This window comes from Cynara cardunculus, assembly GCF_001531365.2.
Source record: "Cynara cardunculus var. scolymus isolate 2C chromosome LG 1, CcrdV1, whole genome shotgun sequence".
NCBI classification, from domain to species: Eukaryota; Viridiplantae; Streptophyta; class Magnoliopsida; order Asterales; family Asteraceae; genus Cynara; species Cynara cardunculus.
Window position 1 is genome coordinate 46,101,254 of NC_037528.1, and position 16,113 is coordinate 46,117,366.

Genomic DNA, 16,113 nt, shown 5'->3' on the forward strand with positions numbered 1-16,113 from the left:
AGTTATAACAGAATGTTTAATTATTATCTTTATAATAAATTATATTATTAAACCAAAAATAAATTATTTTGTTATTAAATAGTTAATTTGATACTATTATCGATTTATTTTTTTAATAAATTTTTATGTTTTTTATAAATTCATATTATAATTCAAAAATAAAAACATTACTGCTTTATCAAAAACACATAAAATCATATTATATCGACAGAGACAAATAATGAAAACTAAACATTAAAAGTCCATGGTTTATGCAAATTAAAAATTATAATAACTTATAAAATTATATATATTAATTACTCAACAATATGTTTTTTTTCAATTACAGTAAAAGTCCATGGTTTATGCAAATTAATCAATAATAATTTTTCGAAATTATTATAAATAATCTTATTTATTAATTTATAACTATATTTAATACATAATACTTGTTTTCAAAATACAAAAAAAATGTTTGAAATGGTTTTTATATTTAAAAAATGGTTTATTCAGTAAGTTTTTAAGAGAAAAGCTTTATATGGAAAATCAAGTTTTTTTTCCCCAAACTTGTCCTCCTGATTAGAAAACACGATCATTCCATCTACTAGAAAACATTGTCAAATAATTCTTAATCTATACAGACAGATTAATCCATAAGAACAACTTTATCTATACATAACTTAATGAAAAATCAAAAGAATAAGTCTTAACACCATTTGTTATTATGAGTTAAGAGTTAACCCAGAATAATATTTCAACAAGTAAGGGTGTAAATGATGCGAGTTGAGCTCGAGTATCACCATATTCGACTTGAACTCAAAACCAATTTTCAAACTCGAACTCGACTTGAAAACTCACGAGTAGTAAAAATCAAAGCTCAACTCGAACTCGATAACTATTTCTCAAACTCGAGCTCGAACTTAGCTCTAACTCGAGCTCAAATCAAACTCGAACTACAACTCAAATCAAGCTTGAATTCGAACTCAAACTAGAATGAAGCTCGAAACAAACTCACTCGTTGAAATTTATGAAATTTTAGGGTCTTTCTCTTATAAATTTTAAAACTTAAAAGTGTTCTCTAAGTGTTTATAAAACTAAAGAGATCAACTTCAAACTTAATCATCAAAAAAACAAAGTTAGAAATTTCATTCGGCTCCCTCTCTTTTTATGACATCTTTTCTTTTTTCTTTTACCATCTCTCTTCCAATGTGGGACAATTTCATTAATCTTTGTTATAGTTTTTCTTTGTCTTTTTTTTTAACTGACTTTAATTAAAAAAATAATTGATTAATTTTTATAATTAAAAAATGCATTATTTTGTTTAAATATCTAAAAATATAAGACATTTTTATTATTTAAATTTTACAAATTCTATCATAAAAAATGATTATATTTTAAAACTAATTATATATAAATAACCGAGTATCTCACGAGCTTTTCGAGTCGAGTTTTGGGTAGCTTGATTCGACTCGTTAATATGTGGAGTCGAGCTCAAGTTCGAGTCGAGCCTATTCAATTCGAGTGTTGACCGAGCTTTAACCGAGTCGATCTCGAATAGCTCGCGAGTTATTGTCCGGATTTGTTATCCGGGCAAGAGTGTTGGAATAATTTCAAGTGTTTAATCGGACAAGTCTTGGGCGATGAGTTGTCCGGATTAGTAAATCGGACAAAAAGGGACTTTATATCCGGATAACTTTTTATTTGGAATTTTCCTTGAGTTTATATTTTAGACTTGTTATATAGTTTAAAATATCTATTATTGGGTTTAATTATGGATTATAAAATAGGTATTTTAAATCTTTTTAAAATAAAAAGATATGTTTCTACCAAGCGTGGTGACGTAAGTCTGTTTTGGTATGAAACTATATATTTTGGGAAACCTTCCTACCAAGCGTGGTGACATAAGTCTGTTTTGGTATGGAAGTGGATTTTGTAAATTGTTTCTACCAAGCGTGGTGACGTAAATCTGTTTTGGTATGAAACTTGTTTTAAGTAATAGTTCCCCCAGACGTGGTGACTTTTGTCTATTCTGGTTTGGAACTGGGAATGGGTACTTTCAGACGTGGTGACTTTTGTCTGTTATGATAAGTAGCCCTGTTTTGATGGAAGAATAAGAGTGACATATCAAGGAGATGTGTACTTGGAATGAGGTGGCATTGTCATATGTGGATAATATTATAACTCTTATTATTACTAATTGGATTTAATAACTTTGAGTCATCATTTCTTTGTGACCTGATGAATTAAAGATATTATTTCTATTTAATAATAATTTAGATGTTATTGAGAAGAGGAAAATGGTTTGTCATATCAGGCAAATATTGCCTTAAATCTTTTTTGTTAATATTTTTAAAGGAATGGTCTATTAATTCAAGAAGTTTTGGTTACAATATTTGTTTCATATTGGGAACGTTGGATCTCTAATCAGAGATATTTTATAGAACTGAGGTTCTTGGGTGTACTCTATTTTGCATGATATTGTGAACTGTATTATTTATTGTACTGCAAAATATTTCTAAGCGGAATTACATTATCATATTTTGGTGTTCATCACTCTGCATTTGCAAAGAAGGGATTTAATCACTAGACTCATCTGGTCTAACCCTCATTTTCTGTTTTAAATTATGCAATGCAGGAATAGCAGGGTCCGGGGATATAAAAGGGAAAGGGAAAATGTGATTATTTTCCTAATCTGTTGTCTGCTTTTGAAGATACATGTTACATTACATGTAATAGTACATGATTTGTTTTGGAAATTTTTATATGTAGATTTTGTACATATAGTAATCCTTGTACTAGTGGGACCTTATGATGTAAACTATATTTCTATGAAATGAAATATGTGTATATGCAAATGTGGTGTTTAGGGGGTGTTACATTAGTGGTTGCCATATACACGCAGGTCAGTGTCGCACTAAATCAAGATCCTAATTTTAATAAAGTAATCAACAAGCTCGTATGGAACATACATATTGGACCAGCGGAGTTTGAGCGCCGTTGGCATGAGATGATCGAGCAATACAATCTGGGGTTTGATACTTGGTTCACAGATATGTATGCAATTCGACACTCGTGGATTCCTGCCTTTTACAAGGACACTCCAATGTCTGGTTTAATGAAAACAACCTCAAGATCCGAGAGTTCGAATTCGTATATTAATATATACAAATCGTACTGGTTTGATTTGGTTCAATTCCTTAATAATTACGACATAGCTATAGAGAAGCAAAGATACAGACAATCTGTTCATGAAACAGTAACGAGAACCACTAATCCAAAATTTGTTACTCCGCTGCGTTTAGAAAGTTATGCATCAAGAATATACAGTCGGGATGTGTTTTTTGACATACAAAAGGAGATAAAGAAGGCTGTCTTGTGCTGTGCTATAGAGAATGTTGAATGTCGGGATGTCTTAAAGACATTCGTGATAAGCCACAAGAGGAAGAAATCATCTGAGAACATCACATATCTGGTATCATATCCCTAATCCGCACAACAATTTTTTTATGTTTTTGAAGTTTTTATTTGATTGTGGTTGTTTGCAAACCTTTGTAATCTAGGTGAATCGTAATTACTCAACAGATACTGTCGAATGCGAGTGCAACCTATTCACGCGTAATGGTTATCTTTGTCGTCACGCGTTCAAGGTATTGATAAATGATGAAGTTGAATTCATACCAGATATATATGTGTTACGACGATGGAAACGACAGTTAGTTCCAGTACAGATACAATCTGCAAGGGTTCGTTACGGCGAGGTTGATGCCGAAAAAGAAAAGTGCATTATTGATGTATATTCGAAGGTTGACGAGATCATAAGCATCGCCCGGAATGATAAGTCTATATTGGAGAGAAATCTCGACACATTTATGGTTGATATAGAGAAGGAAGTTCCATATGAAGACCCATCTCAACAGAGGATTGATGCAATTAGGGAGCATCTAGGTGTTTCAATACCAGATGAGGTAGATATTCTACCACCTTCTGGCATTAGGAACAAGGGATGCGAGACTGGTAAAAGACTAGTAAGTATATCTGAAAAAATCCAGACTAATAACAAAAAATCAAAACGAAGATGAGCAACATGTGGACAACGTAGTGGACATGACTCACGTAATTGCCCAGAATTGGTAGATTAGTTACATTCAAGTAGTTAGGAGTGTTATCGTTTCGTTATAATTTGCTGACATATTGTTTGTTCGACATTTTCGGCACGTATGTTTTTTGATATGATTATCATCTACTTGTCACAAACATTATCTTGTTAGGAACTTAAAGGTTTTTGATGGTCCTTATCTTATTATTAGAGTTGGTTAAACATATGAAAATTGAATTCTAATATTTATTGTATATAGCAGTTGATGTTGTTGATAGTGCCTTCATTTTCATGGAGAAAGTAGCCTATGTGCATTGTAGCATGCATGATGCAGGAATCTCTAGATTTGGATCAGTTAACAAACAACAACCTCATTTGAATGTTGCAAAAAGCTATGCTGTAGATGCCATATGTTCTAGAAATGGAAATTCCACTTGAGGGAGAATTTTGTGTCATGGCCTAATTATATATTATCACAACAGCTATCCATTGCAACAACAAACTATCAATGCTTTATTTCGTAGCATAAACACTAAACTGTGCATTATTAAGGTTAGGCATTACGTATTGGTCTATCATAGATATGTGATTTATTTTAAGAACTAATGCATTATATATGCGATCAAGTTGGAATAGTACCTGGAAGTTATAAAGTTTTTCTTTAGTCAATTTCGTATGCAACGTGGAGACCCGTACAGCAGTGTTGTGCTACTGCAGTTCCACTACAACTTCATCATGCAATTTCACGGACTTGACGCTAGGATCCCGATGATTGTTTGCTGCATGAATTGTTGAAAATTAAGCCATTGTCAGATTTCAAAATGAAACATTGTAATAATTTAACAATCATTATTTATAGCACGAACATAAATATGGATATCCTAACCAAAGACATCTACAATTCAGTTGCGTCCAGTAACTGAAAGACTATAATAACAATTATTGTAACAAGAGAAAATATTGCCCACTGAGGTAGAGTTTGGTACACATATAGTATATCCACTGATCTCGACAGGACAGGTTGTTTGTATGGTATTTGGTTCAACTAAGACACAACTAAACAAATTGCAGGTACAGTGTTTGGTAATTTGGACAATCCAGGGACAAAACTGTTAAAATGATCAGAATGCCCCTAAAACCTGTCTAACGTATCTATAAATCATATAATAGTTATATACATGGAATGAAATTTTTTTGCCCTGTACAATAAATTCCATGTAACAAATACAGCGTACGAGAACAATCAGGTAGTAGTACATATGCGAAAACCCAAAAAAAAAAAAGCATGGTACCAAGGAACCTCTGCAGTTCATGAAATACAAAAAAATAAGCAGGAACACTTTAAGTGCAATGCTAAAGAATCAAGTTAGTCCCTATTATCAACCTAATTCCAACTATTCATATATCATTCCACCGAGTAACTAAAACGTAGAAATAGTGTTTATCATACTTTGAGATACCAAAAAAACAAAAACACCATAAGATGTACGTAATGTAACGATAACACCGAAGGCACTATCARAAGCATCAACTAGTGTACTATAAATAAGGTAAATACGAAAGATTCAAAAAAGCATTGAGAAATCCATCTACATATGCCGTCTACATCTTCCCCCGACCGATTCGGGTAGCCCCACGTGTCTTATTCGAATTAAATGACGTCTCCATCGCAATGAATCTTTCCACTTCCTTTATGATTGATGTCTTTTGGATGTTTTCGTCACTCAGTAGGATCTTCRAACAATACTTTGTTCGTAGATCCTTCAACAGTTTTTTTTGTTTAGTACTCTCTTTGTAAAGACCGCATTCTCATTTCCCTCCATCGGCTCCAAAATAAGTCTCCATATGTCGCATCATCATTACACCCAAATCAACTGAGCTCTCATTTGACTGCCACCTTGTCCTTATTCGCTCTTGATCCATCTCAGCATAAACCTTCCCCGCATCGTGGCCTTCTCTAAAAAGGTGAAGTATCACCATGTCTTGCTGAATCAATCATAAATTTGACAAGATAAAATATGGTACTCATGAAACATGTAGAATGCGATAACTAATACTGGTAACTTACCAAAATTACCGGACTAGGACCGTATATATCATCAACATTGCCATCGCGATCATTTGAGTCAATGATAATGATGAAGGGTCGTCTTAGATCAAACACAACAATGTAGTAGAATGATTCCTCCACAACCTGGAAGAATACCTGGAATTATAAATATGTAAGCTAGCGTTTATAATTTCAATGTACCTTTACTCTATTTTACGATAATATTACCAACAAATGTCATATACGTATCATGTCAACGTTGCGCATACTAACGAGCTCCATATCATTGTTTGTGCAACTTGACAGGTTGTTTTTGAAGTCTCATATCTCCGGTGAATGTCCAAAGTCTGGTCCCTCATGGTCAGATCCATCTGCACCCATAACAAATCCGTAAGTTGTATTGAAGACAATGGATATTATATAATGGTATGACAAAAAAAGGTGTATGTTGAATGATGTTACCGAAACGCTTGTCGTAAAGAAATAGCATCTGGGGGATTGATTGCTCCGCAATCTTTCATCTCGGTTTAGTACCGTCGACCACCCGTCCAACACATCTCGGCATACTACGGACTGGGATGCAAGAGATTGCAACGCCTGCCGTGTTATTGTTCTTCCGTATGTGGTCACGAAAACATTAAAACATTAAATAATTGAAAACATAGAACCCATATATTTACATAAAAGAATACTTTAAATTAAATAAGAAACGTTAAATTACAACTTACAGTATTCCGCCAATCCCCTCAGAATCCAATCATGTAACTTCCGCTCATCACTTGTTACGTCGAATGTAACAACACGCGTAACATAAGGTGAACGTAGCTTGAAACTCAGCTTCGGATCCCTCTTCGACAACGTCGGCCACGCAGCCTCCTGCATTGACGATGTAGTCAACGCATCCCCGACAGCAACTACAAGTGAACCCGATGGACTAATCCCCAAATCAAATGATGGTGGCTCGATACCTCCATACAAATCAATTGTTTTGTCACTGCTTTCCGCTCGCTTACATATCTTACTTTTTCGAAACTCATTCTGATCACCACTTTCTACTCTGTAATATCCCAACTTTCTCCTTCTGTACTTGTAATGACGGAATCCCGACCGTCTCCCTTTCGACAGAGCATGTAAATCTCCTATTTTCCTTTGCTATCTGTATCGATTTCTCATTGGATGCCCTATCAACCTCCGCAATCACCAAAGGGCTCGTCCAGAATCGAGACAAGGGTGAGAGCAAATCTGGGAGGTCATGGACTTGGCTCGTAACAGGGGGTGCATCCCACTTGCTACCTTTAAACAAAGAAGCTAATTTTATCTTGAATTCATCAAAATCAGCTTCACCAGGGAAACGTTCAATGAACGAATCCATCATCAAGTCCGCCTCCACTCTTCCCGAATAAAGATCAACTTTTTTCCGCATCACCCTCATGCATTCCTTGGCAAAAACAACCAAAATACGATAATAAAAACAACATATGCAATGTGTATTAAAACATATATATGAAGTAGAAGGTAACACAATGTACATAAAAAAATATACATATTTCATTTTACAGGTTTCACATAACTTAAAAATGTTATTAACCGACGCATACAAAGTTATTATTAAAATTACCCTTATTTTGTGTGAAGTTTATAATGCATAGACACACACACATAGAATGTGGATAGTGTATTCAACTGCTCTAAAAATATTTACAGTTAAAGTGTCCTGTCTCTTACATATATTAGCTATTACATGAAACAGTTGTATTGTGACAGCCTGCATACATCTTACACATCAACCTCTGTATGAGATATATCGGGTTCGTTTTGCTTTGTTGGGCTGTCATCTTTTGGAACTATTTAGAGCATGCAGGGAAAAATAACGTCAATTCATTGGACCTTCAACGGAGAGTGAGATGAAATGTTCCAAGTCGAAAATCCTCGACATAGATCAATTTTAACTAATACTAGTAACCACTTTTCAGAGTTGTTGACAACCGGGGTGTAGTGAACATAATGGACAGTTGCTATAAGCAAAACCAAGAGATCATGCAGTCGATTGAAACTACGCAAGAATTTGTATTTGCTTCATATAACGGAATGAAACAATTCATCTTCACAACAAATACCACATGATAACCAAATCATCTATGGTCTTAGTGGCCAATTAGGTTACATAAGAATTTAAGGAAAACATGTGCCCTTTTTGTTTTTTTATTTAATGTAGAAATGCAGTCCATAAAATATGTAAAGCTTTTAATTGACATTAAGTACAAGACATACATCATCCTAGGACAGAAATAACGATGATCATATACTGAACGGCTACTGTTCATACTCGTTATATAACACATATATGTGTGCATTTCTTTTTACATTAGATGTTCATTCCAGTAGCTGTTCATGTTGATTTTAGTTATCTACAGGAAGCATTACATATTGACGTTATCTGTTCATATAGTACCTGCTCCTTCTATTTTCAGTATACATAATGAACAGTAGCTTCTCATGCTACCTCCACTCCATATAATGAACACTAGGACAAAAATAACGATGAGCATGTAATGAACAGTTACTGTTCATACTCGTTATATAACACATATTGATGTTATCCGTTCATATAGTACCTGTTGTTTTTATTTTTAGTATACATAACGAACAATTGCTTTTCATGCTACCTCCACACCATATAATGAACACTAGGACAGAAATAACGATGATCATGTAATGAACAACTACTGTTCATACTCGCTATATAACACAGCAGTCCATTTTTATATTCAATACATATAATGAACATATATTGTTCATACTATGTGAATATAATACACAGTATACAACAGGAAGAAATAAGTTATTTACTACTTACATAATAAACATATACTGTTCATACTAGCTACATGATGGGTTTTAAGATTCTCAGGTTTTTGAATTTTGCACGTTCTAACTCAGAAGAATGTGGTGAACGTGGTTTGTGATAGACAATATACACACATCCCATATATGAAAGTACAATAGCTCACATTAATATCACTCAAAACAGAAACATAATTATAACAGTTTACAAGTTACCTCCTTAGTGATACGGCCATCTTCGGCTTGATATCTTGCACTTGCTTCCGCCACGTTTTCTGATGCGTTACCCACTTCAACACCTTTCTCRCATGCTCGATCCTGGATGGTGGATGTCATAACMATSGATACTAAGTCTAATTTTTATCATATAATATCACGATAACGTTAACCCAACATATTCAAATTGCACGAAAGCTAAAGATATGAACCATGTTTATTGATACACAATTCCCATACAAAAACATTTATGGAATGGACAATAGCATGTATACRTATATTTTAAAAGTTCCCATAGCTAACAGGTATGAAATGTTAACAATAGCATTGGAGTTATTTGTATATTTATATACACACATAACCCATATACAAAGATGTTATCAGACAATGTATACTTGCTAATGTCCATTCCATAAACGTTATCAGCCCATATAAAACAGTTATTTACTACTTACATAAAAAACATATACTGTTCATACTAGTTATATGATGGGTTTTAAGATTCTCAGATTTTTGAATCTTGCACGTTCTAAATCAGAAAAATGTGGTGAACGTGGTTTGTGATAGACAATATACACACACATCCCCTATATGAAAGTATAATAGCTCACGTGAATATCACTCAAAACAGAAACATAATTATAACAGTTTACAAGTTACCTCCTTAGTGATACGACCATCTTCGGCTTGATATCTTGCACTTGCTTCCGCCACGTTTTCTGATGCGCTACCCACTTCAACACCTTTCTCGCATGCTCGATCCTGGATGGTGGATATATGTTTCATTTCAGCGTATCCAAATCCGCCACGTCTAATATCCACCTCTTGCCTTTTCCGCAACAGGTCCATTGTCCAAGCCTTCATAGGATGTGTATCTTTGGAGATTTGGATGTGTATCTTTGGAATCTGGATGTGTTCACACTTGGTATTATGGACATACAGCAACTGTAAAGGATTAATAGATTAGTTGGTTTGTTTTTGCGCTAATATTAAACCTCTTTTATTGAAATGTGTTATGACAAAATAACTTACAGTCAAACATGTCAAGGGGCCTGCGTAGAAAGACATATGGCTGTCTCTATTCCAACACTTCTTACTTGTTGCAATACAATCAAATATGTACTTACACCAGTTGATCCGTGGAATCATATTTAAGCTCCGAATACGTGACAAGAAACGCAGGTTGCAGACACCGACCCGGCTACACTCCGCAAGGGTGTTGATGACTATCACTAAGAAGCTTATCTTGAACATTGCCCCCGCATCACCTGATTTTTGTACAACGGTCATTACATCCTTCAGCCTCATTCATACTTTTACTTCATATATCATTAATTAATATATTAATTAAATAATTAAATATTTATTCTAATTAAAACACATCCGTTAGATGTTCAAAGCAATGGCCAAGATCGGGTTAGCATGGTTAGTACAAAATAGGTGGCTAGTATTTGAACCAGCCTCTCTCTATATATATATATATGCAGCTGAATTATGGATGAAATAAATATATAATATATTTTTTAGAGAAGATTTTGAGTTTGTGTATCTAAATATCATATTTAGAGAAGATTTTGTAAGTGTAACTAACGAAGACTTTTAGAGAAGATTTTTTAAAAGTGTCACTAAAGCCAATATCTTTAGAGAAGCTTTTCCATTACCTTCTCTAAAAGTATCTTTTAGTAACTCTTATAAACCGTCACAAATACTTTAAAAGCGTCACTAATATATATACTTTTAGATAACCTTTGAATAAAAAGTTAACTAGCTTTTAGAGAAGTTTTGGACGTGTATCTAAAGCCTCAAATAAGTGTCTCTAAAGGCTAACAAACACACACCCTTTCACATCCCTCTCGAAAGCCTTTACCTACCCTTATATAGAGAAGCTTTTTGACGGAATTGAAAAGCTTTTTTAAAGTCTTTAGATAAGCTTTTGAAACTTTTAAGTACAAAACAAAAGCTTCTCTGAAGGTCGTTTTTCTTGTAGTGTATCTCCATAAAACGGAATCGTGTCAAATTATACAACTTCATCTTTATTATATTTCCCCTACTATGAGTATCAAAAATGTTACTTACTATGATAATTTGTTAATTGATTAATAATATACACACTTACAGTCCATCTTGGAGAAACATTTCAAAGCATCCAAATCGCAAATAACCATGAGTTCGGAAAGATCTTACTCGTCAACCCGAGATGATTTTCCCAACAACATCTAAAACAAAAAATATCATATTTTAAAAATTAGATTTACGTTATCAAACATGATTTTATTGTTTTAAAAATATAAATGTATCAAATAACTTAGATGTACCAATCATGAAGTTTCACATACTCCGATCTTCTACAAGAGTTCTTATGGAAGGCACCAACGGATAGAATGGAAAGCCATTTTCGACATCCCCCAACAACGGAATGAAGGTTGTGTTTCGGCAAATTAGGATGTAAAACTCATTGAAGGTGAGCATATAACCTTCGTTCCTCACATCACCGTGATTATATTCAATTCCGAAACGATTCAAAGAAAAAACACCTCCCACCAAGTTCATTTGGTTGTATATTTGAATTAAAGGAATATGATGAACAATTGCTACCATATTTCTCTAGTAAAATATAATAAAATAAATGCTAAATAGCTTTAAATTTTTTTTTACCGTGCAATTAAAATGTGAATATTTTTAACTTACGTTTTGATCAATTAGAGAAATGAGTAGTCTTTGTTCCCAAACAAAGTCCACACGAACTCTTGTCAAGCTCCATAGTGCATGTACTTCGTTTAACGATGAAAACTCATCAACATTATATTGAGTGTTCATTTCTACAAGTTTGTTACGCTGATCAGAAACTATTTGAAATATATAAATATATGTTTATATATATATATATATATATATATATATATGAGTAAGACATGCACATTAGCTTTAACCCAAAAAAGTCATCCTTATGCAGCAGAAGAAACACAGTTTGGAGAGATTGTATTAACAATATAGTTTGTTATTAGTAACTTTCCCTGGCTGATGATTACCATCTATTTTCTAGCTTATTCTTGTGCCCTTAAGAAACTCGTGTCATTGGTACAGGAGAAATTTCAGCTTTTCTGTTCGAAAGACGGGTAATTTTTTGTCTCTTACTTAACGAGAGATCAAGATAGGTGTTTGCTTCCATCTTGCAAAATAATTCAGTTATGTAAGATAGGAAGTTCATTGATTCTTGGACTACCAAAGTTTGTTCTAAAAGTGGTTCGGAACCGCATGCAATTTCTTCTCTCGTGAATTGCCGGTGATTGAGAGAGCCAGGAGATTCATTGAGAGCGGAATGTGGAGGGTAATGTGGGACAACACATGTTCTTTTGTGTGTCAGTATACACGTGTATATGTGCGCGTGTTAGTATAACCTGAACATTTAATGAACACAAAGCACTTATCTTAAGCCTCTTCTAACAACTTTAATGTCGAAAGAAGCTACAACTCTTCTAACTTAATGGCAAGACATGGTGTCTTAACGAACTTCAGAACCTCAATTGGAGATGTGCTAAAAGGCCAACTTCATTAATGATCAAAAAATGAACAAATCTCGCAAAATAAGAGTGAGTTACTTAATTTGTGAGTTGTTTTCAATTTTAAAGGAGATGCGGTTTATTTTTGCCCAAAACATGTCTCATCACAACAAATAGCTAACATACGTAAATAGATTTGGGTTTAAAATAATTCGTGTAACTCGCAAATATGAATGTAGATTTCATATTATGCGAGCTATAACTATTATATCTTCCAAACAAACAAGCAACACGGATTAAGCATCAAACGAACGCAAATATATTGTATTTAAAGCAAAAAACTGTAGCTTGCAAAGTAAGAAATTAGGGTTGCGCGAGCTACAAACTACACACTTAAATAGATCTTACCAAACTCGCAAATTAAGAAAAATCCCTTTAATTTGGTCGTAACATGTGTAATCTATGCTTCATCGATACARAACWAGYGAAAATCGATAGCTTACCACGTTTGCCATTATGATCAAGTCCAAAAATGATACGAGCCTATTCGTCGAGAAAGACTCGCATTTTAGAAAGAGAGAGCGCGGTCATTGTTTGAAAAAGGCTTATATAGCCGGTGGGGACGTTATCCTTATAGCTCGTAAAATAATATTTTTCACAAGTTGTACTCGAAAAAATATGTCATTTTGGCAAATTCTTTAAGAAATGGTGAAATCAGATGTATACCACTTCAATGTGGTGGTTATAACAATTATTCCTAATCTATATGTATACATCCATATAAAAAGAACCCACTTTCCAATAACCATTAGTGTTGGCCAAAAACCGATCCCAGACCGGACCGATCTTAACCGGTCCCAAGATTTCTCATAACCGGCCATAACCGGTCCCGGTCCCGCTTGAAAAAGTTGAGCCCGGTCAAGCTTTATTGTAACCGGTTATGGGCCGTCGGTCCCAACCTGTCCCCAAAAAATACAAAAAAACCCCAAAAAAGGCTACATCTTTTAAAAAAAACAGTTAATTTTTAAAAAATCGAGTCGGGCCGGTCCGGTCCATAACCGGTCCCGGTCCCGCGAAACACCCCAAATCCATAACCTGTCCCATATTTCGGTCCTCTAACCGGTCCTTACCGGTCTCGGTCCTCCGATGGTCCGGCCGGGCCGGTTTGGCCATCACTAAGATTAACCATGTACATATAACCAAGTGTGAATCTACATATCCATATGCAACTATATGAAACCAACCCTCATATGCACAAATATATGAATTAAAAAACCCAATTTTGAAAACCCTAGAATATTTAACAAGTAAAAGTTCAGATACGAGAATAAATTGTTGTGTTTTAGCAATGATTTGTAATAAATCCCACAAATATCAGTCTAATTTGAGTAAAAATAAAGCAATGATTCGTAATAAACTCTAGCTGTGAATGTGAACTAAATTGAAAAATAGATGGAAGGAATTAGATTCACCTGATTATAATTTGAAAAAACAATTCCGAGACCACCGATTCCAACAATCAGGGCAAGAGCAGAGCCATGGGATCTTACGTTTTCGAGGTTTGTGAAAAGAAAACAGCTCTGTAGAAACTCCCCCATCTTCCATGGCATAAACTCGTATGCTGTTAGGTTGATCCAAGCACCTCGAAAGTAAGTGAGATATGAACGATCGGGAAAGTAAAAAAGAAGAGCCTCGCCGGCGGCGGTGAAGCAGTTTGAGGAGAGAGATTTAAGAAATTTGGTGAAATTGTAGGGTGAAAAGCAAGATGAAGGAGACACGGTAAAAACAAGATTGAATAAAAAAATCTAAAAAAATTCAATAGATTTTATTGTTTGTAATGATCAAGTCTTTAGACAATTTTTTGGAACAAATAAATTTTTGAATATTTTAGAACATGTTAAATAAGTCATTTGACATTACAAAACATGTTAAATAAGTCATTGGACTTTCTAAAATCTGTTAAATACATTTTGTTAGTGGAAAAAGTTCGAAAAAACCAATGGACTTTTATATTTTAAACGATCAAGTTCTTAGACATTTTTTGAATGAAAAAAGTACTTACATTTATAAAAAAAACAAATATACCATTCTCATTACTCTTCGCAAAATATACAAAAGTTGTATCCAAAGCATAATAATCTGCATACAAATTTTGGACATAATTTTACCAAAAATTAAACCAAAATATATACCAAAAGTTGAACAAAAATATGTAACAAAAGTTGCGCAAATAAAATACTAACAATTGCACCAAATATACCAAAAGTTGTGCCAAAAAATACCAACAATGACGCTAAATATACCAAAAGTTACGCCAAAATATACCAAAAGTTGCGCCAATTTTTTTAGGATTTTCTAAGTTTTTTTTTTTTAATTTAAGGTTACCTTCTATTCAGGTTACAAGTTACATTTGTAAGGAATGAGGATTTATTTAACATGTTTTAAAAAATTCAATTACTTATTTAATAGGTTCCAGAATGTCCAAGGATTTATTTGTTCCAAAAAATTATCCAAACACTTAATTGTTCCAAATAATAAAGTCCATTGGATTTTTCTAGACTTTTCTCATATATATATATATATATATATATATAATATGCATCTTCATTTTAATTTTACTTTTTTGTTTTTTTGTTATTTTATTGACGCTTTGGGTTTAAAATATAAACCATTTTTTCCATGGTATTTATTACATTTATTTATACTATATTATAAAACTTTTGATAAAAGCTCTTAAAAACCACTTTTATGCGTAAAATACTGTTTATTAATGAATATTACTTAAAACTCAAGATTGCAAGTATATTGTGCGTAAGTACAACTTATTAAAGTTTCATATTTGAATTCGTGTAACTAATTGCAGATAAACATAATCAAATACAGGATAAACATCTCATTTTAAATATAAAAAATTTAAAATATAATTAGGATAATCATTGAWKCTAACAGAATACTTAATTATTATTTTTATAAAATGTTATATTATTAAACCAAAAATAAATTATTTCATTATTAAACTTAAATTAAATCTATACTATATTATAAAGCATTTGACAAAAACTCTTAAAAATCATTTTTTATGCGTAAAATATTGATTATTAATACATATTACTTAAAACTCAAGATTGCAAATAGATTATGCATAAGTACAACTTATTAAAGCTTCATATCTAAATTCGTGTAATTAACTGTAGATAGGGGTGCTCACGGCCCGGGTTGATCGGTTTGGAGCCGTTTTAACAACCTGAAAAGTCCAGATTTCATACGAATCTTGAAGCAATCTTCATTAAATCTCAAGAACAGAATATGAATTCAATATAGATTGGAGAGAGAGAATAATTGCTGTCAAATCACCTTTTCTGATTAATGATGTAATCAATTGTAATTACAATTACACTGAAAAGACTATTTATACTAAAGAAAATAAT

At 33.2% G+C, this 16,113-nt stretch overlaps 2 protein-coding genes across 2 annotated transcripts in view; one reads left to right on the forward strand and one right to left on the reverse strand.

Annotated features, from left to right (window-relative positions):
• LOC112506566 overlaps positions 1 to 14,345 on the reverse strand; it is a 27,045-nt gene extending 12,700 nt beyond the window's left edge. Inside the window, exon 1 of the mRNA XM_025110707.1 lies at positions 14,158 to 14,345. The gene's annotated coding sequence lies outside the window, so the exon portion shown is untranslated. The remainder of the gene's footprint in view (positions 1 to 14,157) is intronic.
• LOC112506574 (protein FAR-RED ELONGATED HYPOCOTYL 3-like) lies at positions 2,834 to 4,513 on the forward strand. Its single transcript, XM_025110719.1, has 3 exons — positions 2,834 to 3,451; positions 3,540 to 3,993; positions 4,338 to 4,513. Exons 1-3 carry the CDS (start codon positions 2,834 to 2,836, stop codon positions 4,511 to 4,513), a joined length of 1,248 nt encoding a protein of 415 aa, XP_024966487.1.
• Positions 14,346 to 16,113: the final 1,768 nt, after the last annotated feature.

What these genes read in the sequence shown, in the direction of transcription:
- LOC112506574 (XM_025110719.1), top strand. Translation starts at nt 2,834, where the DNA reads ATGTGGTGTTTAGGGGGTGTTACATTAGTGGTTGCCATATACACGCAG. An exon ending in CTGAGAACATCACATATCTG is followed by an intron (nt 3,452 to 3,539) that starts GTATCATATCCC and finishes TTTGTAATCTAG; the next exon opens with GTGAATCGTAATTACTCAAC. An exon ending in GAACAAGGGATGCGAGACTG is followed by an intron (nt 3,994 to 4,337) that starts GTAAAAGACTAG and finishes TGTATATAGCAG; the next exon opens with TTGATGTTGTTGATAGTGCC.